General features: G+C 40.5%; 1 protein-coding gene across 2 annotated transcripts; it reads right to left on the reverse strand.

Annotated features, from left to right (window-relative positions):
* Positions 1–1,888: 1,888 nt before the first annotated feature.
* PRICKLE4 (prickle planar cell polarity protein 4) lies at positions 1,889–26,076 on the reverse strand. Of its 2 annotated transcripts, none has more exons than XM_063451642.1 (7): positions 25,749–26,076; positions 15,434–15,582; positions 13,663–13,764; positions 10,728–10,865; positions 4,582–4,788; positions 2,990–3,176; positions 1,889–2,544 (listed from the first exon to the last, which is right to left on the reverse strand). In XM_063451642.1, the coding sequence occupies exons 2-7, from the start codon at positions 15,542–15,544 to the stop codon at positions 1,949–1,951; spliced, it is 1,341 nt and encodes a 446-aa protein (XP_063307712.1). In that variant the 5' UTR covers positions 15,545–15,582; positions 25,749–26,076; the 3' UTR covers positions 1,889–1,948. The 2 variants fall into 2 exon arrangements, with proteins under 2 accessions (XP_063307712.1, XP_063307722.1); XM_063451652.1 differs by lacking the exon at positions 25,749–26,076 and adding an exon at positions 25,466–25,721.
* Between the last annotated feature and the right edge of the window lie 566 nt (positions 26,077–26,642).

Here is a 26,642-nt window from a genome sequence, read left to right on the forward strand (position 1 = left end):
TTTAACCCCTTAAGGACCAAACTTCTGGAATAAAAGGGAATCATGATATGTCACACATGTCATGTGTCCTTAAGGGGTTAAACCATCTATGCAATGGGTAATGCGTTCACTATTTCAATATTCAATGAGGCTTAAGCAATAAAGAAAGAAAAGGGGAGGGGGAAAAAAATGTTGGTTCAAGATTATTTCCACGTATGATTTTATTATGGGTGTATAACCTATTAGATTCTCAATACTATTTATAACCTGAGGATTTTTTCACCTGGTTTTCTGTGTTCTTTGGTCAGTCCGTACAGCATTTAAATGATTGTAATGCAGAATTGCAGCTAATATATGGTAAGTTTTGCGAGTCCAGCATTGAATATAGAAAAAATAATATTCCATGTATAAAGTTCTGAAAGTAAAAATCTTGTTCCAAGTTTGGGTGTTGCTATGTACAATTTGTTTTCAAAACCAATACTATCGCCCTTCATCTGTCACGACACTCCTTAGTCGACATGCCCTCGTGCAGTACTCGCACTCACCACTGTTTCTGTTTGGCACTGTTTCTCATTTCCTTTCGTTAGGCACTACACCTGGCCCTTGTTTAGCACCTATATATTCTGGTTTCTACCCTCACTCCCTGTCAGATCATTATCCTCTATCCTTGACCCTGTACCTGCTGTTTCCTGGCTCCCGTGATTCTGGCTCCTGTCTCCTGTGTCTTGTTTCCTGAGTATCCTGAGTATCCTGAGTATCTTGTGTTTCCTGATCTGGTGTTCCGATGTCCTTATGGTCCTGTGTCCTGTGCCTCCTGTTCCAGTGTTCGCCTGCAGTGTTCCTGTCTAGACTCCTTCTCCAGTGATTCTGACCTTGCTGCATTATTTCTGTGTGACCTGCTTAGGACTTTGCCCCTTGATGTTCATTTTGTACTTGGTGGCTGCACTAACCTGACTAAGCCTTTACCTTTGCCTAGGACTATCGTGGACTCTGCCTGCTCTATTGTATATATTGGGTTATTGTATATATTTGTGGCATTGTCATATTTTGTTTTGTATATATTATATATATCTATATCCTTTTGGTTTTCCTTAATACATTTTCTTTATTACTCCAGTTATCGTGTCCTAGAATTATTTCTCTGCTAAGTTGGTTCCCACACTTAAAGGGACAGTGCTGTTGCAGGGCAGCACCCCTTCATGCCATGACATCATCTATATATCAAGGTAGCAGGGGGGAGCATGAAAATGCTTTGGGGGGGGGGGGGGGGGGGGGGGGGGAGGGGAAATCTCTGAAAACATGTGAATCTTCCTGCAGTCTACAATTAAAATGTTCACAAGGGCCTGATAAATGCTGTCGGCACACACGATGTGGACAGTATTCAGTGAGTCCATACGCATCAAGCCAAAGCTATGGGGAGAATGGAAAGAGTATTGTTCGTTGTGTACAAGTCTCCGTTTATTGCATAACCCTGTATGTGTTTTTAAATGTGCCCATTAAAAAGGTGCACGCTAGCCAACATAACCACTATACTGATTGGTTGATATATAGGGCTAGGGGTGAGCAAGCCCTGCATTCTATGAAAATGAATGTTGTCCAGGTACAATGAAACTAATATTGATAAAGCGAAAAAAATTAAATTCCACATTTTTAATGTGGAAGGAGAGTTCTGTTTGCACACTGTTCGTAATAATTTTGATATTAAACTGTAAAAGAGTTTAGGCACTTTAGGCAAATGTACCACTAGAACTGTGTGATTATTTGTTTAGAGTGTTCCTTTAACACCTATTGCAGACATCCAGCCATAAGTTGTAAAGTTATTATAGGAATTACAAGGGACAAAAGATCAAAAATTAGGAACTATGTTTTCTAAATTAAAAAAAGCCATCTGGCAGACATAAAAAAACACTAATTTCACATTTTATTTTATTGGGGTCTTCTGCAACAATATACAAACTTAGAATGTTCCCTAGGATACCTTGCAATTTTTCCCCCTTTGTCTTTGTTTGAGGGAACTGTTTTTCTCACACACAGGAGAGGGGTGTGCCCGGGGGCCACAGTAATTTGGGATGGGGGAGCCCAAGAAAAATCCCTCAGGTTCAGAATCAGAAGATGAACATGAGGTGTCCTCATCATCTTCCACTATTCCATTATGTCCATTGAATTGCACAATACTTGATCCACTGCTCATGCAAGGTTGTGAGGATACTGGTGGGCAGTAGATCGCAGATGATGGATGCTGTAGTGACAGGTTCACATGCCTGTTTGCTCTTCTACCAGGATTTATGACATCATCCTCGTGACTGAGGTGAATACGAGAACTGCGATGTCTTACATTGCATCCTGGACTAGGTTTTCTGACAGGGATACCCGTAGCATCCATTGATGAGGGATGTGAATGGCGACATTGAAAGCTACAAGAAGAGCAGTGAGAACAAAAAAGGTTGCCATCATACACTGTGAACTGTGACATCTGGAGTGGCACTCTGCAAGTGGAACAACAGAAGCATGAAGGGAGGGAGTGCCAGTACTGACCCCGAAAAGTCACAGGATCACCATCGGGATCTAGAATAGAAAAAAAACATATCAGCCAAACAGGAGGTCTATGGGTATAAGATACATACAAGTCGATTAAACTGTTTTGTAAACGTTACTCTAGGTTACTTTGGGATTTAAATTATATTTGTTGCTATAGCTCAAAGTGTTCAATGTATGTTTTAGAGCTTTATAACAATAAAAGTTACGTTTTAGATATTACTGAGCTGGATCGTTCTTGATTATACCATTTGTTTTATTTAAACTATTATCCTCATCATTTTTTACAGGTATTTTAAATTTATTGGGCTCCCCCTCCATATTATTAGTGTGAGTGGGGTAGGTAGGAACAGGTATTTGGTGGTTCCTAATATTGTAATACTTACCCTGTATGTATAAAATTAAACAATTATAAATCAGCTAGGATCCATTTTCCTTGAAAACTATTACATTTTCCATTATCTCCAGAACTTACCAATGGGGTCTCCACAAGCCTCACAGCTCTCTGCGTGCAGATGCATGAAGCAACCACCACAGAAGGGTCTTCCACCTTTCATCACGTATCGGCTCCCACCTAGCACCGCATCACACTCCCAGCATCGAAAATGTTCAACATGCCAGTGATGACCTTCAGCTACTATACACCTCTCTGACAGGATCAGCTATAGAAAGAGATACAGAAAGCGTAACTATAGGAAACAAGAAGGTAAACAGATCTCTGTTCCTTCATTAAAGGAACATTCCAGGCAACCATCATAAACCCTATGGTGCATTGTGGTGATTATGGGGCCAGGAATGACCTGGCACTACTACTACAAGTAGTCGAACCATTTTGGTTTTATTTCTGACCTACGGTCAGCCCAGGCACCACTCTCCACCTCCAACAGTAATGACATAGAAGCAGAAGCATGGCTCCCGGATGAGACGGTCAACTGATCACAGCAGGAGAGACCAGTTCTCTGTCATTAGCTGTGGAGGTGGAGATTGGTGTCCAGCAGACCCTAGGTAAAAAGTTAAGCCGGTCAACAAAGGGGGGTGCCAGTGCACTATTGCACCATCACCACTACAGTGCTCTCCGGACCCCTAATGCACTTTACTTTCTGAAATGCTTTGTGTGTGAAGAGTGTCTTTTTCTTTTTTTCCCATTTAGCAAAAAGTGCACATTTTAATAGATTTATTATTAATTAACCTGGTTACACCCCCATGACCTGTCCATCAAATAACAGGGCCCGTTACTTCCTGCTTTGGTTAGCTCAGTGAATCTAAACTCAGGAGACAGCAGAATTGGATAGTCACAGAAAGTCTGGGTGGAGTAAGAAGGGCAAGACAAGAGATGTGCATCATTTGCAAGCTGTTTTTATATGTAACCCCAATGAAAAAAAACGTATGCATATAATTCGCATTATGATGATGAAGTGGTCAGGAATTGAAATGGAGAAAAATCTAAATATAAACACATTATAGAGCTAAATTAAGAAACAACAGTATAAAAAAAAGAAACGATCGTCCTTTAGGTTGATCTACAGTAACCATCCGTTTAATAAGATTAAGACAGCAATTCACAAGGGAATTGTGATAGGTGGTTGTTCCCAATCCATTTCCATGGTCTAACAGGCCATATACTCTTCTGTCCTTTTAAAATGTAATTTGGACATTTAATAGAAGCCTGGGATGGATTACCTCTGGTTTGAAGAAAATTTTGTGTTATTTGCAAATCATTGTGTGATACCAGTCTTTATGGAATAAATATAGTTTGGCAAAAATCATCCCAAAAGGTAGCATGAGTTGGTTGGCTACAAACTTAAAGAATTGTTTTCCTGGGAACAGTCTGCAATTGGTAAATGTATAAGCCGTGGATGTTTTAATACATATGAAGATAATCTTTCCCTTTTGTGACGATTGTAAAATTACAATTTGTGAGGGGGGGAGGGAGTTTGTTCGAGTTACTCCCTAATAGAGTAAGCTGAATAATATGTTTTCAGTTTGTATTGAACTACAGCATTGATTAAGTTCCTTACCAGTAAAAGTGAAAAAATGTGTTTGGTTTTATCTATCTCCCCTTCTTACCTGGTCACAAGCCACACATCGCGCTCTGGTTAACTCTGCATGATGGCGCCCACAGTAAATCCTACCATCCTGAGGGAAATAGATAAACTGCAACAAAGGAAGGTGGCATGTGTCACATACAAAGCATCCAATGTGCCAGCAGTACCCTTCATCTTGCATCTTCTCTGCATGTACAGCAGTGTCGCCCACAAGAATCCTGCCACTGCACTGTAATGACAAAATAAAGAAACCATAAACTTTGTTTCTCTTTTATTTTGTTTTATACCAACAACAAATTGGTACACAATAAAACAAATAAAGAGAAATGTTAACACAGTTTAACACATTTTATCTTAAAGGGTTACTTTCCCCCCCATAAAACAGCTTAAAAAGGCTTAATAAAGCTGTTTTGGTGTCCGAAATTTGAACTTAAATAATTTTGTTTACAGCAAAACACTACCATAGACAACATATCTGTGAAAATGTCAGGTTCCCCACCGCAGCCATTTTTTTTCAATTCTTCATTTTGCAAGCCAAGTTATTAGAACAGAGAAAATACAATAAGATATAGAACAGTCCAGTCTTCAAGTTGCGAGGAGCCGCTAAAGAAATCACTTAAGCACTGAGAAAACAGACATATATACCATCTAATACTGTATACTTTTCGGGATAGTGTAAAAGTGCAATAGGGACATTAGCTTCACATTGAACAGATAATGTTCTCCATGGAGTAGCGATTACAATCTGTTGAGCTGGGGATATGGGTCCAGGAGGCCCTGTGGGGAGGGCCAGATTGATATGTACCACTGTCATAAAAATCCCCAAATTATGCTCAGTTACATCTTCTGAGTAAAACAATATGTCCAATGTATGACCTAGACACTATTTTGTGAAGTTACAGTGCTGTAAAAGACACGTGACAAGTTCAAGTTTTTAAGTGTGAATTTTCATGGAGGGTTTTAATGCATCCGTGTCCCACTTTGGAGCACATGATCAGGCTACATATTACAACTACACCATGAAGGCATACCATTTCTTAAAGAAGACATCCCTGGGTATTTCAAAAGGCATATTATGAACCTTAGCGTGGGATAACTTTTCCGCTAGCTTGTACCAAGTGTAGTGGTAATTAGCATTTTTTTCTGCCTTTTTTACACACAAAGTGAGTTTGCACAGTATATTTAGCAAACCTTATGTGTGCTACGACTGTATAATACTACATATGTTGCTCAGCTATGTCGTCTGAGTACAACAATACCCCCGTACGTATCTTTGCCCGGTATATGTGGATGTTGAAGAGGCACATTTGAGACGCAGCCAGTTTTTTTCTAACTTTGAAGTTTTACGCTGTGTCCATGTTCCATTTAGTACTTTAGCTGGTTGGTTATTCAAACTTCCCCCCTGGGGTAATTCAAAAGGCATATTTTGAGCCTTGGTGTGGGATCATTTTTTCTCTAGTTTGTGCCAGGTGAAGTGGTAATAAGCATTTTGAAAATGTATTTTTTTTTACTTTTTAAACTTTTTAAAACTCATTTTGAAACTTTTTTTTGCTTAATAAATTTTTAAACGTTCCTAAACTTTTTTTTTTTTTACCGTTAACTCCTAACTAGCAGTAAGCAGCACTAACAGTGAATTTCCCAATTTCTTACGACTTCCACCCAACCCAACCCAGCAAGCAAAATAAATCATTTTTAAATTTTTAAATTAATAAAATAAATTGAACCCCTGAGGGTTAAAAAAATAAAATAAAAGTTAACCCTAAGGGGGTTTAAAAAAAAAAAAAATAGGATCACAGTATAATACTGTGATCTGTATTTTGATCACAGTAGGTAGTGATCAACTGGCAGGGAAGGGGTTAATTTTATTAGGACTGGGTAAAGGTGGTGGGATTTTTGTAACTTTTTTTAATGTTGTTAAAAAATTTTTAACTTTTAAAAACTTTTTAAAAAACATTTATTTAACGTTAAACCCTATCTAGCCTAACACCAAATTCCCCAATAACTTCCACCCACCCCAGCTAGCTAAATATATCATTTTACTATATTTAAATTAATAAAATAAAATTAATCCCTGAGGGTTACAAAAAATAAAAGGGGGGGGGCGGGGCCTGACCGCCAAGATGGCCGGACGCACATGCTAAATGCTCCGGTGGCAGCGAGCACAATTACAGCCCTAACGACAAGCTACCGAGTCAGAACGGCAAACCAAATAGAAGGGGTTAACCTGCAATCGAAGCGGTGCTCGAATCTCGAAGCTGTGCCCGCAAAAACCGGGGCCTAGCAGTGCGGCCTAATACGCAACGAAACAAATTGAGGGACCGCGGGAGAGACGAACGCTCTCCTGGGACCTCACCAAGCTACAATCACGGCATGAGTCCCCGTTCCCCCCCCCCTATGGACCGGCGGGGGTCATCCCGGTCCCCATCAAACCAGGCCAACAGACACTGAAAGTCCCGGCTATACCTTGCAGCCTGAACGACATGGCCAGTGGGCCACACAAGAGGGCGTCCGCGGCTCAATGGCGGGAGCCTGCGCCAACCCACCAAGGCAGCTAAAGCACTCACCTAGAGGAGCAGTACACCGAGCGACTGGACAGGATCTTTCAAAAGTTCTGGGAGCGCTTGGAGCAACGCTGCAGGCAGGAGCAGCCTGAACCGGTGGGAACAATGATGAGGGACGAGGTGCGGAGCGGGGAGAGACCTCCAACGAGTAATCCCCACAGAGCTGCTGTCACTGACCGCACCACACACCTTCCTGGGCCGAAGGCCCCCCGGAGAAAACCTCCAAGGCACCAGCCACACCGCCTGAAGTCCAACCGTCGCAGGCGACGGCAAAACACCCGAGTTCTTCACGGCGCCCAACAGAAGGTAGACCCGGCCTCAACTAAGAGACACCGTGTCTGTGGCCCGCAGGTGCTGGCCTTCATACCGGCCTGGGGCTGGAGTGCCCCCTCCTTACACCAACAGCCTACCGAACTCCTGCCGACCCGATCAGCTCGGGATACCAGCATCCCCAGAAGGGGCATCGGCTGATGGATGGCCCGCCGGCCTGCAGCCCCACTTCACGCCACCCACAGCCAAGAACACTTTGGGGCACAACCTGGACTGTCTGTGCAGATACACTTAATTGAGCTCCCACCGAGCAGCCACGTTTGCCAACCGGGAACCAGATTCTCCACGGCGGCATGCACAGGGCATTGGCTGAGGACGGCTAAGTATACACTCAGTGGCCCATCTCCTGAAGCCCAACACTGGTCTGGACTGTGACAACCCTAATGTGGACACTGTTAATCTATGTAAAGTATGGCTTACACACACTCACCCACACTATAGAAGGTGAGGATAACCTCCCACCATAGCCTTTGCCTTAATCCTATTGTTTAAGCCGACGCCCAAACCAGCTTGTTATTAAGACCTGAGAATAATACCTTATCTTACATGACACTTAGCTGCATACAACGTGAATACTCTCATACACAATAAAAATTGTCTAGACTTATGTCCTCAAATGATAACCTACCATCGGCCAAACAAGAACATGCAGGCCCTCTAACGCAAAGCCTACCTCCAGAGCTCACTATGTTGGTTTTGATACTCCACCTAAGGCAGTGGGTTAACTGGGCGAAGGACTCCCTATGTTTGACTTGGTGTGAAGGTATAGCCCAGTGGGTCTCTTAATTTAGCTAACGTTAAACGATTTCTTATGCCTCTGTGTTATGTTATTAAGCCTTTATATGACCTTAACTTTTGTTTTAACGGCACAAAAAGCTCTCTTTTCCGTTCTTCACAAAAATGCCTATAGCAAATGCCAATTTATACAAGTTAAGCACCTATTATTTTATTTTATTTTGTTTTATATAATCTTACTCCAATAATATAGCTGTTTAGTCAAGCTTGAAAAAATATAAAAAATGTGCGAATTTTCATGCCACTGTTTCACTATTGTACATCTTGAAATACGCTGTTGTGGCGTCTGCTGATATCCTGTAACCACCTGCACAGCAAAAATAAAGAATTAAAATAAAAAATAAGAAAAAATAAAAGGGGTTAAAAAAAAAAAGAAGAAAAAAATCAGAGGACAGTAAAATGCCAATTGATCACTGTAGTTTTTATATATATTCCAAGTACTTTTATTTACTTTATTAAACTTTTTTATAAATTTTTTTTATATTTATAAACTTTTTTGCAGGCATTAGGTGAACAGACTGAGAGCTCAGGCAGTCCTCCTGCAGGCACATTCATATGGCCGGGATCGGGCCGTGGAGAGTCTGACTGAGCTCCCAGGCAGACCCCAGGACCTGGTAAGTCCCCTGGACAGCGGGGACGTTCTATGCCGCCTTACGGCGTTTAGAGCCACCCCAAAAAGGACGGCATAGAACGGGTTAAAGGAACAATCCACTGCTTAAAAAAATAAAATAAAAATAAAAACTGATTAGTAAATATACCCCCAATAAATACATACATTCCTTTTTAATACATGTATTCATTGAGGGTATATCTTAAAAGAGCTTGCTAAGGCTGCAGATCTTATGAACTGCAGCCCTAGCATGAACTCCCCTATTTTTTCCTGGAAGAAACTTTCTGTTTTCTCACATGGAAATAACCAACTGTTTTATAAAAGTGCTGAATTGGTGCTCACATGCAAATGCGTGCTGGCTTGTTTTCAAAGCACCAGGTTGTGCACATCTGGACTGAGGTCTGTGTGGGAGGAAGCAGGCAGGCTCAAATAGAGCTCAGGGGAGCTAACGGAAAGAGGCTGCAAACCTCACTGGCTGTTTGATTAACAGCCATGAGTGTGTTCCCTAGTTAATTTATAAAAGTGCAGATTTCATCAGCATGTTCTCGTGCTTTTGGGGTTTGGAGTGGTCCTTTATCTGTGACATTTTGGAAACAGGCAGGAGTGGTTAACTATACTAAAAGCCTCTTTAGAGATTACCAGCTTAATTTTCTCCCACACCACTCTCAGCCAACAATCTTGTCCAGATGGATAAAAACAATATTAATATTGCATATTAATAGTGTTGATACATTACCAATGATGCAGAGATTGGGTGGTCCCTCTGTGCTGAGAAAAGGGTTTGTTTATATCAATCCCTTTGTAAATGGCTTGATATGGAAGTAATACTGCAAGCACCATAACCACTACAGAGTGCAGTAGGGATTACGGTACCGGGAGTGCCCTGGTTTCTCCCCACTGTAAGGAGTCAGACTGGTTTAACTTTTTTTGTTTGATCCGTTGGTCCCCACATCCACTTCTATTCCATGAGAGCCAGAAGCACTCTTGACAGGCTAAAACAGTGCAGGGCTAAGCTCACTGGCAGAAGGCAAACTGCTGACGCTCTAAGCCAATGAGCTAGCCCTGCAGACTCCAGGCAAACAGCTCTAAAACAGTTTGACTCCTTACAATGAAGGATGTCAGGGCACTCCTTGCACCATAACCCCTACAGCGTGCTGTTGTAGTTATAGTGCTGGGAGAACCGAGGGAGGGCACCAGGGGACTCCGTGTGTACAAAGCAATCCACAGTCATGCTTTAATGTCTGTTACACCCAACAGCAGTAATCTTTTAATAAATATACTTTACGCATATGGCTAGATCATCACTTGAATCCACATTTAACTAAGACAACGATGTATGCAGAGCAGGCATGCAGCATAAAACAAAATAGAAGATTCTATAAGTAGAAAGAGCTGATATATACAGATTCCCATAACCAGGCCAGTTCATGATTTAGTCAGAGATATGAATTTAATTGGTTCCGTAATGCTGCAGCTGCCCTTTGATTATCCTCTTCTAACAAGATACAGAGTTACAGACCAAGCCTTTAACCCCTTAAGGACCAAACTTCTGGAATAAAAGGGAATCATGACATGTCACACATGTCATGTGTCCTTAAGGGGTTAAGCTAAGGTACCATAGTGTGATGCCATACAGTTTTCGCTAGGATACCTATTAAAGGTTTGAAGCATAGGCTAACACACTGAACTACATGGTATTTCCTCAACAATGTTAAAATAAATAAGCTAATTGTTTCCATGACGTATATCTGAGTGATATATGAAAAAACATGATAAACCTTATCAGGAAAACAATGTCACAGATTCAATCGCATTGTCTTTGCATTCCTTGCTCCAGCAGTTAAGTCAGCATATAATACTGCCATCACTCACCCTCACACAGCAACGTTCAGGGGTTTCTGAAGTGACTGGTACAATGATGCCCCGTCTCATGCAGTGAAGTCTTCTGTGTGCACTAAATCTCCGCAGCTCCTTCCGCTCCTGTTCCCCCAAGGCTGTACAGAACCTTTCCTGAAAAGTAAACATGTAACGGAAAAACAATGTTTTTTTTACGGAGAATGGTTTCCCAACAGGATATTAAAGGGACACTACAGTCACCCACACAACTTTGGCTTAATGTTGTAGTTACATCTGATTGAAAATGAAACCATATCGTTGTTAGGCAGGCTGTGTCAGTCACATCCAGGGGAGGTGAGGCTAGGGCTTCATTGACAGAAACAAAAATGATTTAACTCCTAAATGGCAAAGGATTGAGTAGTAAAAACTTCAGAGGTGCGATCTATATACCAAAACTGCTTTATTAAGCCAATTGTTGTTTTGGTGACTATAGTGTCCCTTTAACGTTTATATCAGGAATCTGTTTTATGGTGAAAAAAAAATTACTTGTTCATGATAATATGCATTAGAAATCCCCATGATATCCTAGAATTTGCACACGGAAAGTAAATAGTAGCTGGCCTTTTAGCCGTATGTTGTAAACAGCCACTTCTCCTTACTGATTAAGCTTCTGGCCACAATCAATCAAATTCTCAGCAATATTCCATTAGATGCACAAGTGCACGCACATACTCAAGACATCCAAGGACAACAGTAGATTTAAGCAAACGTTCTTCTTGCTTGTTTGCTTTAGTTGTGATGGAGATATGACATATTTCCATCAACATATAAAAATGAATATTGTAAGGTATGTAGTGACGTTTACCAGTATCTTTTTTATTAGATACTTTTTTATACAATAAAATAAAAAAATAAAAACACAATGTCTACTTGTTCTAGTCCATAAAAGATCAATATAGTATTCTTCCAATAGTATCCTCAGGTTTAAAACCAAGCTTGGTATACACACATAGTAATACATTGTTGCAATCACATAAATTACCAAATGTCTTTAAGTAAAATAGAATTTCATGGCACTTGTATGGCTGGAACAGTTACATTTAAAATAGATACAAGCGGGAGACAACCAATATTAAACAAATACATTTGGTAATGTATGTGATTGCAACAATGTATTCCTATGTGTGTAGAGTCTGCAATAATATCAAATGAATACGAAATGAATTTAAGACTTTTTAAAGGACCACTATAGTGCCAGGAAAACAAACTCAGGGTCCCCCTCCCGCCGGGCTCTAGGGGGAAGAAGGGGTTAAACACTTACCTTTCTCCAGTGCCGGGCTCCCTCGGTGCTGGGGACTCTCCTCCCTCTTCCGACGTCATCCGCCAAATGCACATGCGCGGCAAGAGCCGCGCGCGCACATTCTATCAGTCCATAGGAAAGCATTTCTCAATGCTTTCCTATGGACGCTGGCGTCTTCTCACTGTGAAAATCACAGTGAGAAGCGCCTCTAGCGGCTGTCAATGAGACAGTCACTAGAGGTTGGATTAACCCAATTGTAAACATAGCAGTTTCTTTGAAACTGCTATGTTTACAGCTGCAGGGTTAACCCTAGATGGACCTGGCACCCAGACCACTGCATTGAGTGGAAGTGTTCTGGGTGCCTATAGTGGTCCTTTAATGAAACATTGACGAAATTGAACAGCCTTTAAATATGAAGGGTATGCAAGTCAGGCCATATCCGTTGAAAAAGCCGCCAAAGCGGAGAAACGTTTGTAGAGGACTTGACTTCTATCACCAGCATCCAGTAAATGCAAGATCCTGATCCTAACTTGGTGCAGAACGAACACGCTTATTACTCGGGACGCCGAGCAACTCGCTTGAGGTCTGCACTTCATTTAATGTTGTATAAGCTATATAAACTGCGAACAAAGACATAGTTTGTCTATATTTTATGAATATGCTTTAGATATTTTTATGGGATATGTTTCAAATAGAGTAAATTTATAAAAGTACTAAATCTTTGCTTTTATTAAGTGGGATTGATACTTTATGACATACTTTTATTTTTTATTCATTTTTTATCTATACCGGGATCTGTGCTATGGAATGAGCTGCTAACCTGGATTACTTGAATACCAAAATGAATCTAACGATCTAAAGGACTTATTACAAGACTCTATCATATATTTTTTGCAAAGACTATAGATAACCTGTGTTTTTTATCACAGACTTATGAGTTTTTTTTTATATTTTTCAAATATATACCAAGCTTGGTTTTAAAGCTGATGATACTATTGGAAGAATACTATATTGATCCTTTATGGACTAGAACAAGTAGTATACCCAGAGAATGGGGGGAAAATTTTTTTTTGCTCTTGTATATTGTATATAATAGGTTATCAGGTTTCCTATTTTCTCACCCTTTTCTCACTTTTATTTATTATTTTTTTCTATTATTTATTTGGTTTTAATTTGACGCTCTACTAAAGCTAAGTATATTATAATATCTTTTTTATTTTAAATTGAAATTTTTTTTTACATTTTTTTTTTTAATCCTCCATCATAGCTCTAGGACAGGTCTGACTAAGCCCCCCTACAACTGATTCTTTGAAAAGCTAGCTCCATAATGACGAGATCCAACAGGTTGAACCAGACTGTCTGTAAATGGGCTTCTTGGTACAAATAAAAGAGACATAATCCCATGCTTTGGTTTAAAAAACTGTCTAAACAGCAGCATTGTTGCTAAGGGAAGAAATATCATCGAGATTCCAAGAGTGGCACATTGTACGTTAATTAGCACAATATTACATGGGATTAGTTTTAGAGAGTGTGCCTTATTTGCAGCAGACAGGATGACAGTAACTTACCGGAGATAGATTATATAGCCTGAGCATTTCTCAGTTTGAAACATGACAGCACAAAAGGATACACTCACACACACAGAAATATTGTGTTTCCATCACCACTTACATCACAGTCTTGAGGAGGCAGAAGCTTAAGAAGGGTGTGGATAAATTTTAGCTTCCGGGCATCATTATTGGACAAGGAAAGCATCACTTCGCTGCTATGAGTCTAGGGGGGAAAAAAAAAAAATGAAATTTAAAAATGGCACAGTGAATCTAACCAAACCATACTTCTAACCCTTACCCACTTTAAAACCTTATTATGTAGCTGTTAAAGCAGAGACCATTCAAACGATTCAGATTTTTTGAATTATGATCTACAGATTTTAAGATTGACTACTATAAGGGGCTACCTACCTTTTCTTTATGAAGTCTTTTAGCAAGTAAAAGTGTACAAAGGCAAAAACATCACAAAAACGTTAAGCTAAGTGGCATTTCACGGAAAATCTCTTACTTTAAAGCCATTCAGCTTTTTCTATTACTCATTAAATTGACAGAATTACTTTTAATATACTTTCCTTTTAAAATTGAAGGTAAACAAAAAAAAAAGCATATAATCAAACAGAATCTAAATCAGACAAACAGGGAATGCCTGGAGACAGCGTAACTTAGTAACACAGGAACAATAGATCTGGCTGTAGAGAAACCGTATATATATATTTGTATTTATAAAGCATGAAGACAGTACACACGATTTTCACAATAGTGGCCATTATTTCAGAAACCAAGCAGCTGTTACTTTATCTTTTCGAGATCTATTCCATTTTTTTCCCATTTCCCTTTTACATATCTATACATATTCACATTCTCCCTACATTTAAAAGGATTACCCCAATCAATAACGGTGTTTTTAATAAAACACTGCTTTTGGATGGAGTAGACATTCCTAGAATGTCCCCATTAACTAAAAAAAAAAAAAAAAAAGGAATAAAACTTACCTTCTTACCTTTGATCCAATGACGAGGCCAAGGTCTCCTTGTAGCCAAAACATCCTTTGGTGACATCACTCAACTTTATATATGGAATGGAGGGACACCACTTGGACAGGCTGACAGAGCATGTGGGGTGCCGTACCACCATTGGTTGTGGGACACCAGTGTGCTATGCATGCTGACAATGGATACAAACAATACTTAGATTTAGCATCAGCCATCCCAGAGATCTCTAATGATTCTGCTGCAGATGGGAGTTAAATCTCTGGCAGCAAAGTGCTTTTTTCCCTCACATAATGACTCCAAGGACCAAGATCACTTCAAATCACTGAAGTGGTCACGGTGCTTGGTGTGTGTATATGGTGATTGGAGTAACCCTTTGATTCTTTATTCTATTCCACCCTCTTTCAAAGATAGATATTATTATAATGCCTCCCTTTGTTGATTTCCAATCTATGTGTATGAGGTCGCTTTTAAATATTTGGTTTACCGTTGGAGCACCCAGTTAATCTAACTACAGCTACCCCTAGCACTGTATCGCAGCTTGATATATTTCATATGTTACTCCTGCCATAACATTACATTACACGTTACATTCCTTGCCCCACAAGTTTTTCTATGCACTCTTCTACAGCTCACAACACCTCTTCTCAGTTCAATACACTCCCCTTTCTTTTCCATTGTTCTGTAACTTTCACAAACCATTCTTCTTTTGAATTTTTTTTTTCTCAACTGCTACAAGATTAATGACCTATTTGAATGAATAAGTTATACACAACAAGACCAACGTATTAATGTGCAAAACATTCCATGTTGGAGTGGTTTCTATAAATACATGTCATTTTAATGGCATCACAGGCAACCATTTAGCTTTAAAAATCACCAATTTTTTCCCTTCCCCCTCACCTCAAGGTCAAGATAGTCCTCTAGGGCACAGCCAGAATCACTGTCAGATGAGGAAGAGGAAGGAGCAGAAGACGTTGTACCATGAGATGGTGGTACACTTTCTGGAGCCATAAGAGGTGGTGCGGTAAGGCATCAACACGAGATTGGAGCTACAATGAAAGAAAGCAGAAGTTAAAATGCCAGCTGAATTTAGCACATTTTCATTTGTATCAAGTCTCAAGGTAATGACAATTTGTCAACAGGCACAATTAAAACAAAGCAGTTGTGACAGAGCTGACTATGTGGACAAAGATCATGTCGCGTGGTGACACATTTGTGTTTTTTGATTGGTATACTTTATCACATGTTGATATTTTTACTGCTTTATAAATATGGCGTGCTCACAATTGACCTAGGTTTGACAAAGACCCAAACTGGATTGAAACCGTCAAACCTAGGTCAATTGTGAGCACGCCATATTTATAAAGCAGTAAAAATATCAACATGTGATAAAGTATACCAATCAAAAAACACAAATGTGTCACCACGCGACATGATCTTTGTCACATTGTTATTTAGAAGTTAATAAAAAGGTGACTTGGTGTCATAGATATATTTAGATAAACATATTCAACCTTTATACATTCTGTACTATATATTTTTGGCACTCCATTGAAAGATTACAAATATCCATGGGCAGCAATTTGGATTTGTGTAATGTGAGGAGTGTGATTTGGGCCCATGTCAATTTGTAACTGCATCTACCTTGTCAATTGCAGGAGCCCATATTGAAGGAGAAGGAAGAGTTCTTTAGATGAGAATATCTTTTAAGCAGAATATTTGATGGAAATTCTGCCAGCACAATGTATAACTTAACTATAGATCACATTTGAAGGTTAACCTATCCATTTTCTGAAAGGCAGATTTAATTTAACAAAGTGGCAATGAATTCCACACATTTACAACATGGGTATCAAATATGTTAAAGCAGAAATCCTCATACATTTCAACAATTCAACTGAGCTAAAAATGAAAAAATCCCACTCGCCACTAACCATTGGCGATTGAAAAATCTATGGTTGGCAATTAAAAATTCACCCCTAGTGAGTATGCTTTGCCTTGCAGTAGTGAGTCACTTTTAATGCCTGGCTAGTAGCATAGGACTTCAGCTTTTAAACCATATCAATAAGATACAGCAGAAACCAGAGGCACTATCCTGCATTTGCTACAGCTTCCCTGTAATGGTCATTCTGGTGCAAGGTCTAGGTAGAAAAATGTAGTATTTCTGGGCTGGGGTAGACAGCATGTAGCCTTCCAGCTCCCAAGATGCTTCAATATGCATTGAAGTCCATGGAAGCAAATGGTTTAAAAAAATAATAAATAAAACATGCCTAAGTGGTTTTCACAGAAAAGCATATTAGCATGTATGACATCACAGGTGCAATTGCAATAGGTGCACCTCAGATTTAAAAAAACAAAAACAAAAAAAAAAACACCACCAATTGGGTGATTAATTAATTTAATTAATTTTGGTGCCAATTCTACCATGCAGGAGATAGGAGGCATGTGCATTCTTCGGTGAAACGCAGTAATGTTTTGTCAGGACAAAAAAAAAAAAAAAGAGGTGAAATTAAATATTTATTGAAAAATATCTTTTAAAGGACTCTGCAACACAGAAGATAACAATGTGTGTGATAAAAAAATAAAATAACCAAATGTCAGACATTTACCCTTTTTTAAAACACACGATAAACCCAGAGCAGAGTGATATAACAAGATCTGACTAACCCGTTGTAGAGAAGGGAATGAAGGTAAGTGAAGGTGAAACTGATCAATAGGTAATTGTCTCCCTACTAGTGCGCCACAGCATTGTGTGTGTAATGCATTAGCAATTTTACTTATATTTTCACGGTTTCTATTTTGTTGGAGGTTTAAGTTTTTATGATGGAGGCATTAGCAAACAAATACATATACACACACGCGCAGGAGTACCACTGATCTTCTGAATAATGGACTATGCAATTGACCGCGTATTTTCTGACTAGGAATTTGCTATTCTGATGTCTCCATCAGCTGTGTGCAGTTTAAATTTGTTTATCATATAGCAGCTGTTAATGTTCCCGATAATTCTTATTCCTACATATAAAACGTATACCGTTTACTATTCGTCTGACAATAGCCACCCTGAGAAATTCTGTTGGTCGCGTGAAAAGATTCCTCTCCGAGGTTGTGAGGTTTTTCCCTGGTGGAGGCTCAACACAAAATTTACTCTTGCCCTATTTTGTCCTGTATTTTTCTGAAAAATATTTATACAAGCTGTTGTTCCACGTTATTTCTGTAGCACTCCTCAATAAAAAAAAATAATAAAAAAAAAAACAATACAATGCAGATTACTGTTATTCACTAAAAAGCATTGTATTTTTTAAATTTTTTTATTGAAAAGTGCTAGATAAATAAATTGCAATAACTTGGGCTAGAAGATCAAATTGATAAAACCACTATTTACAAAGTTGTGCAAACAGCACTGCGTTAATCAATCTGAGTCCCTACTGACGTCAATTAAATCTCCATCATAGGTTTCTCACATGACTTTGTGTGAACTTGTTTTTAACTTTGCTGAAAGTTCCATCTAAGCGTAACTCAGCAACATAGTTCTATACAGTAAACACTATAGAAGATGGCTACCGTAATTATATTGTACACTTTTATTGGAGTACCTGTATCTTTATTTTCTCTAAAATATCCCCCCCACACAATCCCTCATAGCCCCTCGCCACACTCAACACTACTTGTCAACCCCCGATCACACAAGGAGAGAAGGAGAAGGTTTTCATTGATTCTTGCAACAGGGCCCTGCAGTTTCAAATTTTTTGTCTTGTTTTAGATCAAAAGCAGAAAAACCTGTGTGAAAGGCTGCACTTGGACTATAATCTTTAGAGTATATATTAGATATATAATCTTTCATGAAACCACAGTGACAAAACCGATAGTTATTATACTGCAGTATAACAGTTGATGGGCGGAAAGACAGATAGATGATGTAGGTGTAATACATCAGCAGTCCCCTATTCCCTGGTTACAACCAAGGAGTTGTTTATGCCCAGTGACCATAAGGCTATAGTCTGTTAATCATTGAGCAACAGAAAGTGAGTGGAGATAACAGGGATTGACTGATTTTAATTATTGTGATATTTTTCCTAAGGGAAAAAAATATATACTTCTGCAGTTTGATCAACACAAAAAAAAAACAACAAAACAAACCCCAAAACATAACACAATTCATAAATATTAAAAGGGACACTATAGGCACCCAGACCACTTCATCTCATTAAAGGGTTATGTGTGCACTGTCATTGCTGTTTTAGAGAAACTGTGTTAAAATTACATCTAGTGGTTGTCTACCAGACAGCCACTACAGGTGGTTTCACGGAGTTTAACTCTGTGAAATGACGCTGTTCGTCCACAAGCTTTGCATGAGTATGTCCAGCGTCTTCTAAATACCAATATGAAAGCACTGATACAATTGTTTCCTATTTGAAAGGCTTACTTAGGTTCCCCCCACGCAATGACATTGGAGGAGGCAGAGACAGAGACAGCGCCGAATAAGGTGAGTGTTTAAAGGGTTATTTAACCATTTCTGTGCCACAAAGGGACTACAGTGATAGAAATACAGCTAAACACTAAACAGGTGGCAAAATAAACAACTATGAGTTAGGAAGGTCAATCAGGTTTATAAACGCAGAAGAACATTGCTAATCTCCTGCCAGACAAATGTTATCATTATATGCTGGAGTGACGTCTATTGCTACAACTATTTTTAACACAACATTCAATGTGTGACAGGTCTTTTTTTGTTTTGCTCTTTAAGTCACACAGCTTTGCAGCTGCATTTACATTTCTATTTAAAGTCTAGTGGAAAGCATTTTAAAAACATTGCTGTCTGTGTTTTTTTAGAACGTAACACTAGGATATATTTGGAATGCTAGCATAAAGTAGTTATTACGCGGTCTTTTGTTGCCTTTGGATGTTTACAACACAGAAATGAGAACAAATAAACTAGTAGCCTCTAACGTTAGGAATATGTGTTGCAATGTCATGCACATTACACAGTCCACTTGTAGTACCAAACACAACACTGGAGATATCCATGTGCACTAGTATCACAGAAATGGGTTTGTGTTCCATGAATTGAGAAAGAACACCTTATTATCAACAGTAAATCAGACACAGACAGTACAGGTAAAAATGTTTGTTCAACCCAAAATTACTGAGACCAGATGTCTATGTTAATTCATGCAAGTAATCCGCATAGGGTTTGCCAGTTACACAAAAATGTGTGCCCCCACTCTTTGTTATGACATTTTAAAATAGATCCATCTCCAGCCTACTGATATATCACATGGCTTTTAGTGCCTGAAGATAAAGGAAAAACTTTTTTGTCTCCGTATATCTTTTAAGAAAAATCCAAACACAGTCAATATGAGTGTTTTTATAAAGATTCCATCTTAATTAAATCCAACATTTTAAGGTGGGCAGGGGGGGCCTGACATTGCCGCTTGAAAAAAAAACAAACCCGAAAACATAGCTTTACTCCTTTTTTTTCCCAGCTCCAAAGGCACCCTTGGCGCTGCTGACTTCTCTGCCTCTTGCAAGGTCACGGCCTCATTCATCATTGCAGAATACAATGCTCCTCATAGAAAAGCATTGGGACTTAAAGCACATGTGCAGCAAGTGCCGTGCATTTAAAATTTCTCCACAAGGGGCGTGGCCTAACCACTGGAGCGGATAGTCGCATGGCCTCAGAGCTCCGGCGAAACGACGAGAATAAACCCCTAAAAACCGAGACAAAGGGCACCCAAAAGACCCTAATATAGCTTAAATGGGCAAGAAGACCAAAAGACTAAAACCCGACAGACCCCAACAGGGGCGAAGTATCGGGGACCTCTGGCTGCAAGCACGCGGCGCCCAGGAGGCCGCAATGGCGTCCCTTCATGGAGGCTGCTCCGACTTCTCCGACGGAGTCTCGGATGAAGAGGACGGAGACCACATACAGGCAACAATGCGGTTGCCAACAGCGAGGACGGAGCCCCCACACAAGGCACTCAGGGAGATCATGGCGGACTTCCACTCGAAAATCTCGGCGGATGTGGCCTTGCTCCGACAAGAACTGCGGGGACTGACAGACTGTCTCGGTGAGATGGAAAATACAACTCAGACCCACACAACACAAATCTCCGAACTGCGGCAGAAAGTTGAAGAGCTCACACAACAGAGCCGCAATCACGAGAAAAAGTTTGATACGCTAGAAGACAAACGACGGCAGAAAAACCTGAAAATCAGGGGAGTGGGGATGTCGGTACCGCCAGACGAACTCCCACATTTTGCCAGGCGACTCCTGACGGCCATACTAGTGCCGAAGCAAGCCAAAGCGACACAAATCGAGGGAATATTCCGTCTCCCAACACCTGCCAAAGCACCACTCGCAGCACCGGGCGACATAGTGCTACAGTTCCAAAGCATTAAGGACAAAGCAGCCGTGCTGGTGGCATACCCCATACAACTTCGGTGACATACCCCATACAACTTCGAGGGGATGGCTCTAACCTTCTTCGCGGATTTATCCGGGGGAACCCTCGCTTGGAGGCGGTCTCTCCGACCCCTTACCTCCCAACTACGTGAGAAGAATATCAGCTACCGCTGGAGCCAAGCCCGGTCACTTATAATACCTCACGGGGAAACGGTCCTCTACATTCATGACCTGCCAGAAGCAGCACATCACCTGCAGGCGTTGGGACTGCCACTGGACTGGTTACGTCCAACGAACCCACACGGCTGGAATCCCGAAGCCACACGGGACTTTGTACCCAGGGTCAAGGCCCACACCTCTCGGGCTGAAGCCACGTCCTGAACACACAGACGACCAACCCGGCAAAACCAGGATGAACCTTAACAACACCTGGCCCCCAGCACAACTGGACCCCGTCCCTCATGTTGGACTCGAACGGACAGCGCGCCCACTACCCAGAGCACACGGAGGTATAATACTCAAGCCTCTGCCACTAGAGCCGAGACAACGCTCTGACCCAACATTTACCATGGAACTGCTCTCCCACCACTTGATGCCCCACTAACGGGAACTTTTACTTACGGTGTCCGAAACCGGCCAACTCAGCTCACCTATACCCGATACCGGCACCCTAGCCACAGAATACCTACGGACGACTCCCACACGACAAAAAAAGGGACTCATATCAAAGTATTGCATTCCCATTTTATTTTTCTACAGTTCCACTACTCCATTAGCTTTGAATTTGTTTATTTTTAGTCGGCTCCATAGTATACCAGGCATGGGCCACAGGGCTCAAACCACTCTCTAGTATGCTCCAATCGAGCTAATAATACCTAACTTGATTCATAAAAATAACACTTTGTTTTAATTGCACCCACAACTGTATATTTCTTTATTGTACCAGCGCAGTTTGACTATCTTATTTTATTAAGCCTTGTTAATCCTCCTGAGAATCTAAAAGTAGTTTCGGCTTTATTATCATAAGGCCAAACATGGCAACGTAGCCAGTAATCCTCGGATGTCTTGTTTTGTTTATATACACCCACCACAAGCCCATTACTACAACGGGGTTCTCCTCGGCATGTCTCCCCACGAGGTGTCATGGAATCGCTATATTACGGTATTTACTCTTATGTCTAGTTAGACCTGCCTGTATACCTATTGTGTTTAACATGTATATCGTTCGCCACCTATTGCCGTGTAACGGCTACATCGATAGGCACTGTTTTACTAGTCAATGGGGAATGCTATGGCGCCCCAACCTGCTTAAAATCTTTGGAGGAACTGAAGGCTTACCCGTCCGTACACCTGACGGACTGTATACACATCAGTAGGCGTTTGTCAATTCTCGAATTAATCATAATATCATACACTGTAACCGCCATGTCATAGCAGAGGCTAAGCTACTACTCCACAGGCTGTTTACTACCAGACTTAACCGTATACATATATATAAAAATTGTGCTAGTATTGTCTTGTACCTTGACGTTATAATGTTTGAAATGTGCTAGAGGATTACCTTTTGGGGTACCTCACGAGCAATTGTTGTAAACTTACGCACTACAAAAATAAAGAATTTAAAAGAAAAAAAATAAAATTAAATCAGTGCTTTCCTATGGGGGTTTCCGCTTCATGTAACTTTGTTTGACTTGGTCAGGACAGCGATAGCGCATCTAACGGCTGACATACTGACAGCCACTAGTGGTGGACTTAAAGGGACACTGTAGGCACCCAGACTACTTCAGCTCATTGAAGTGGTCTGGGTGCTGTGACCCTTTTGCACTTAGTGCTGCAATGCAAAACATTGCAGTTCCAGAGAAACTGCAATGTTTACATTGCAGCTCTAAGTCTGCCCCCAGTGGCTGTCTGCCACTTTTGGTCCGTTATCTGGTGCTGGATGTCCTCACGGACCTCCAGCGTCAGATTTTCCCCATTGGAAAGCGATGCATAATAAGGCGGGCTATTAACCCTATAGTGCCAGAAAAATGGCTTTGATTTCCTGGCAGTATAGGATTCCTTTAACCCTGCAATGTAAATATTGCAGTTCCTAAAAGAAACAATGTTTAACATTGCAGGCCACTTTATTGAGATGAAATTCCGGGTGATTATAGTGTCCCTTTAATTACTGTGGAAGCATGAACACAAACTAACCATTATTAAACTAATTCTCACTTAGAAAACTCTGTTATATTAGCATGTCCCTGGTGTCATTTAGCATGGTAGTCCCCAGGTAAATGTAAAAAAATAAAGTTATACTCATCTCTCTCAAGCAGTCAAGTTCATGACAAAAGAACCTAGCCAATCAAAAGCTCTTTGCAAGAAGCGCCACTGGGCTTATCTTAATGCAAAGATCTATGGCTCTCATGGAGGAAATGACTGGGTCTGGCGGACCTCAGGTAAGCTTACAATGGCACGACGTACCTTTACAACTCAGAAATTTACAGGGCTGACACAACACCAATGGAAGCTCAATAGCCACATACCCTTATGTCAGGAAACACTTATTTTTCTAAGCCATGTGACACTCCAGTTGGGCCTAGTCTGTAGGAGGTTATCTTGACTCATCCTGACCGTGACTTAGGCGATATATAAAAAAGGAAATCATAAACTTGTGCAAACAAGATAGCTGGTATTTTATTTTCTCAAAAGGTGACAAATCCAAAATTGTGACAGCTATTTATTTTTTGTCTTAATTTAACAGTGTGTGCTTTTTTTAATAGAAATTACTATGGGTAAACAGTCCTAACCAGTTTTGAAATAATCCTACACACTCCTTATTAATGGAGAGGCTCATACATGACAAATATAGACCAGACAGGTGACTTGTTCAGACTGAAAAAACTCGTACACTACATAAAAGGACTGTATTAAAATCCTATAGCTTAAATATAATACAGCATATCCCATTTAACTAGATGATCACCTAATAAAAATGATTACAAGATGAAACAGAAGTTTTCTGATTAGTCACATTTATATATTTATCAGCCTTTTAGTTATCGTTCTGTACCTCTTTTCTTATTGTCAATGTATCTTACGTTTGCCATCACCATTCAGGCATATTCAAAAAATGATCTGTCACTTTCAAGGTCTTTGCATAATTTACAATGATCCCCAAAGGTGATAAGGTGGCTGGAGTGGGTAGGAGGGTTGTTAGTGGAAGGTAATTCAACATACCTACAGCTGTCCCTTGCAGTCTCAGTCATCTTTCCTAGGGACCATCTTCAGCTCCTAGATCTCCATCTGCTGTACTTTTGACATGTCTGAGAGTACAACACTGAGCTCTATGGGGAACCAAGCAGCAACTGCATTGCAAAGTTCGGCCATTTGTCAACCTCATGCTTGCCCATAAGACAAAGTACTCCCAATCTTGTCTTATGATGTGATTGTGTTGGAATTTCAATGACATTCTAATGCAGTCAATGTGAGTATTTCACAAAGAGTGGCAGAGCTGCTTTAAAGGGGCCTGGAGCACCATAACCACTACAGAGCAGCACAGCCTTTCCCTAATATATGTAAACGGTTTTTGAACAGAGCCATAACAGTCAAAATGTTTTTAAGTAGCACACACGTTACTTCTGATCTTCATGATTTGGCTGAAGCAGAATTTTCTATTTCACTTTAGCTATGACAATTTTGTGCAACTTTTCAGATCATTCACTGGCCAATGTCAGATGACACACATTGAAAGTTGACAGGAGGGAGACAATCTGCATGTTTTGGTCCCAGGCTCGGTGAACCCATCCCAATTTCACCCAAGTTGTTTTACGCAAACATTTAGATACAATTATTACACATTGCTTGAAACTTTCATTTTAGGCTGACTGACAGCTCTGAAAGGCTGAGGGTGGCTACAGGGAACTCTAAGAGTTTATAGCTTTGCAATAATGTAAATTTATGAAATTGCTTAGAGTGACCGACATGTGTGACATGTCATAATTCCCTTTTATTCCAGAAGTTTGGTCCTTAAGGGGTTAAACTAAAGGTACTGTCATGACGATCAAATCTACTACATCTGTTTAAATCCGATTACATACTTATATAAAATATTATATATCATTTTTATTTCTTTAGAATTTTATTATTAATATAGCTTAACCTCAAATTATCCAGCACAGTAGAATATGGTGCTGATTGTGTAAACATTACAATTATTATCATAGCCAAAAAACGACAATGGGTGTATTCATTTAACCAGACATTGTAAACCACTGACAAAAGATTGAATTGAAAATAGGTTTGGTCCCTAAGGAGTTAAAGGGATACATGGTGTAAAAAAAACAAGAAGCATGCTGATGTGTAATTTGAAGCGAATATGCATTAATATTTTGAATAAATACCAATTCTTTCAAATCTTTCAGGGTTATTTGCTAAACAAGAACTGAGCAAGGGAACAGGTCACTTGTGGAAAATAAATCTTGTATCCTGCATGGAAATCACTGCAACTCTGTATAATGCTAGTATAAGGCATTATAATCACCTACCTGTGTGAGCAGTGCACTTCTGTAACACAAACACCAACATTCTGAGCAGCAACAAGGTATCCATCACACTTAGCGTCATTCCTCTATGGGTGCTGCAGAGCCACGGGAGATGACTTTGATCATTGATTTTATATAAGCTCCAGAGCACAAGGACTGCCAAGGATCTCTCCTGGATATGCAATATTCCCATAAAACTGATCACTTCCTGATTCCAGCAGCTGTGCTGTCATGTCTATAAATGCAGTCTCTCCCAGCCCATAAACCAGTTACTAGGATGCCTTACCTGTGTGTGGAAGGGGGCTGAGACCTGCAGTTCACAGCGATGACCGTCTATACCCGGATTGCTGGTCCAGCCTGCAGTGCAAGAGACAGGCAGACAAACAGGATCTGTAAGGGAACAGGCACTGCCCTTCACCTGCCCAGTCCCTCCTTACTGAGACAATGCACCGGCTGCAGCCAATGGCAGCTCTGCTCCAAGTTCTCCCTGCTCCATTTCCTGCCTCACACTATCTATCCAGCACACTCTTTCCTTGTTACTGTGTGTAGACAGTGTCTCTGCTATCTAGTGAAGGGTGGCACCCAAACCTCTGTGTGAGTTTCCTGCTAACCCACAGAGCTGTATAGTATTTCAGGGAGTTTGGATGGTTTATGCAGTCTTTCGGTGTTATTATTATTTTTTTTTATATATTTTACAGTTTTAGATAGATGATAATTAGAGGTGAAGACGTTCCTGATCAAAGGATGTGTGAGGATTTCAGGTAGGTATCTTAAAGGGACACTCCAGGCATCCAGACCAGTTCTGCCTATTGGAGTGGTCTGGGTGCCAACTCCCACTACTCTTAACCCTGCAACTGTAATTATTGCAGTTTTTTTATAAACTGCAATAATTACCTTGCAGGGTTAACTCCACCTCTAGTGGGTGTCTACTAGACAGCCACTAGAGGGCACTTCCGTGATTATAGCACAGGAAACCTGTGCTAGAGTGTCGCTGGACGTCCTCACGCTGTGTGAGGACCTCCAGCGTCGCTCAATTCCCCATAGGAAAACATTGAAAAGCATTTTCAATGCTTTCCTATGGGGAGCTCTAATGCGCAAGCGCGGCATTGCCGCGCATGCGCATTAGGTCTCCCCGGCCGGTGGGCGGGATCAGTCTCGACCCACCGGCCGACGCAATCAC

The sequence above is a fragment of the Pelobates fuscus genome, chromosome 1, assembly GCF_036172605.1.
Source record: "Pelobates fuscus isolate aPelFus1 chromosome 1, aPelFus1.pri, whole genome shotgun sequence".
Classification (NCBI taxonomy): Eukaryota; Metazoa; Chordata; class Amphibia; order Anura; family Pelobatidae; genus Pelobates; species Pelobates fuscus.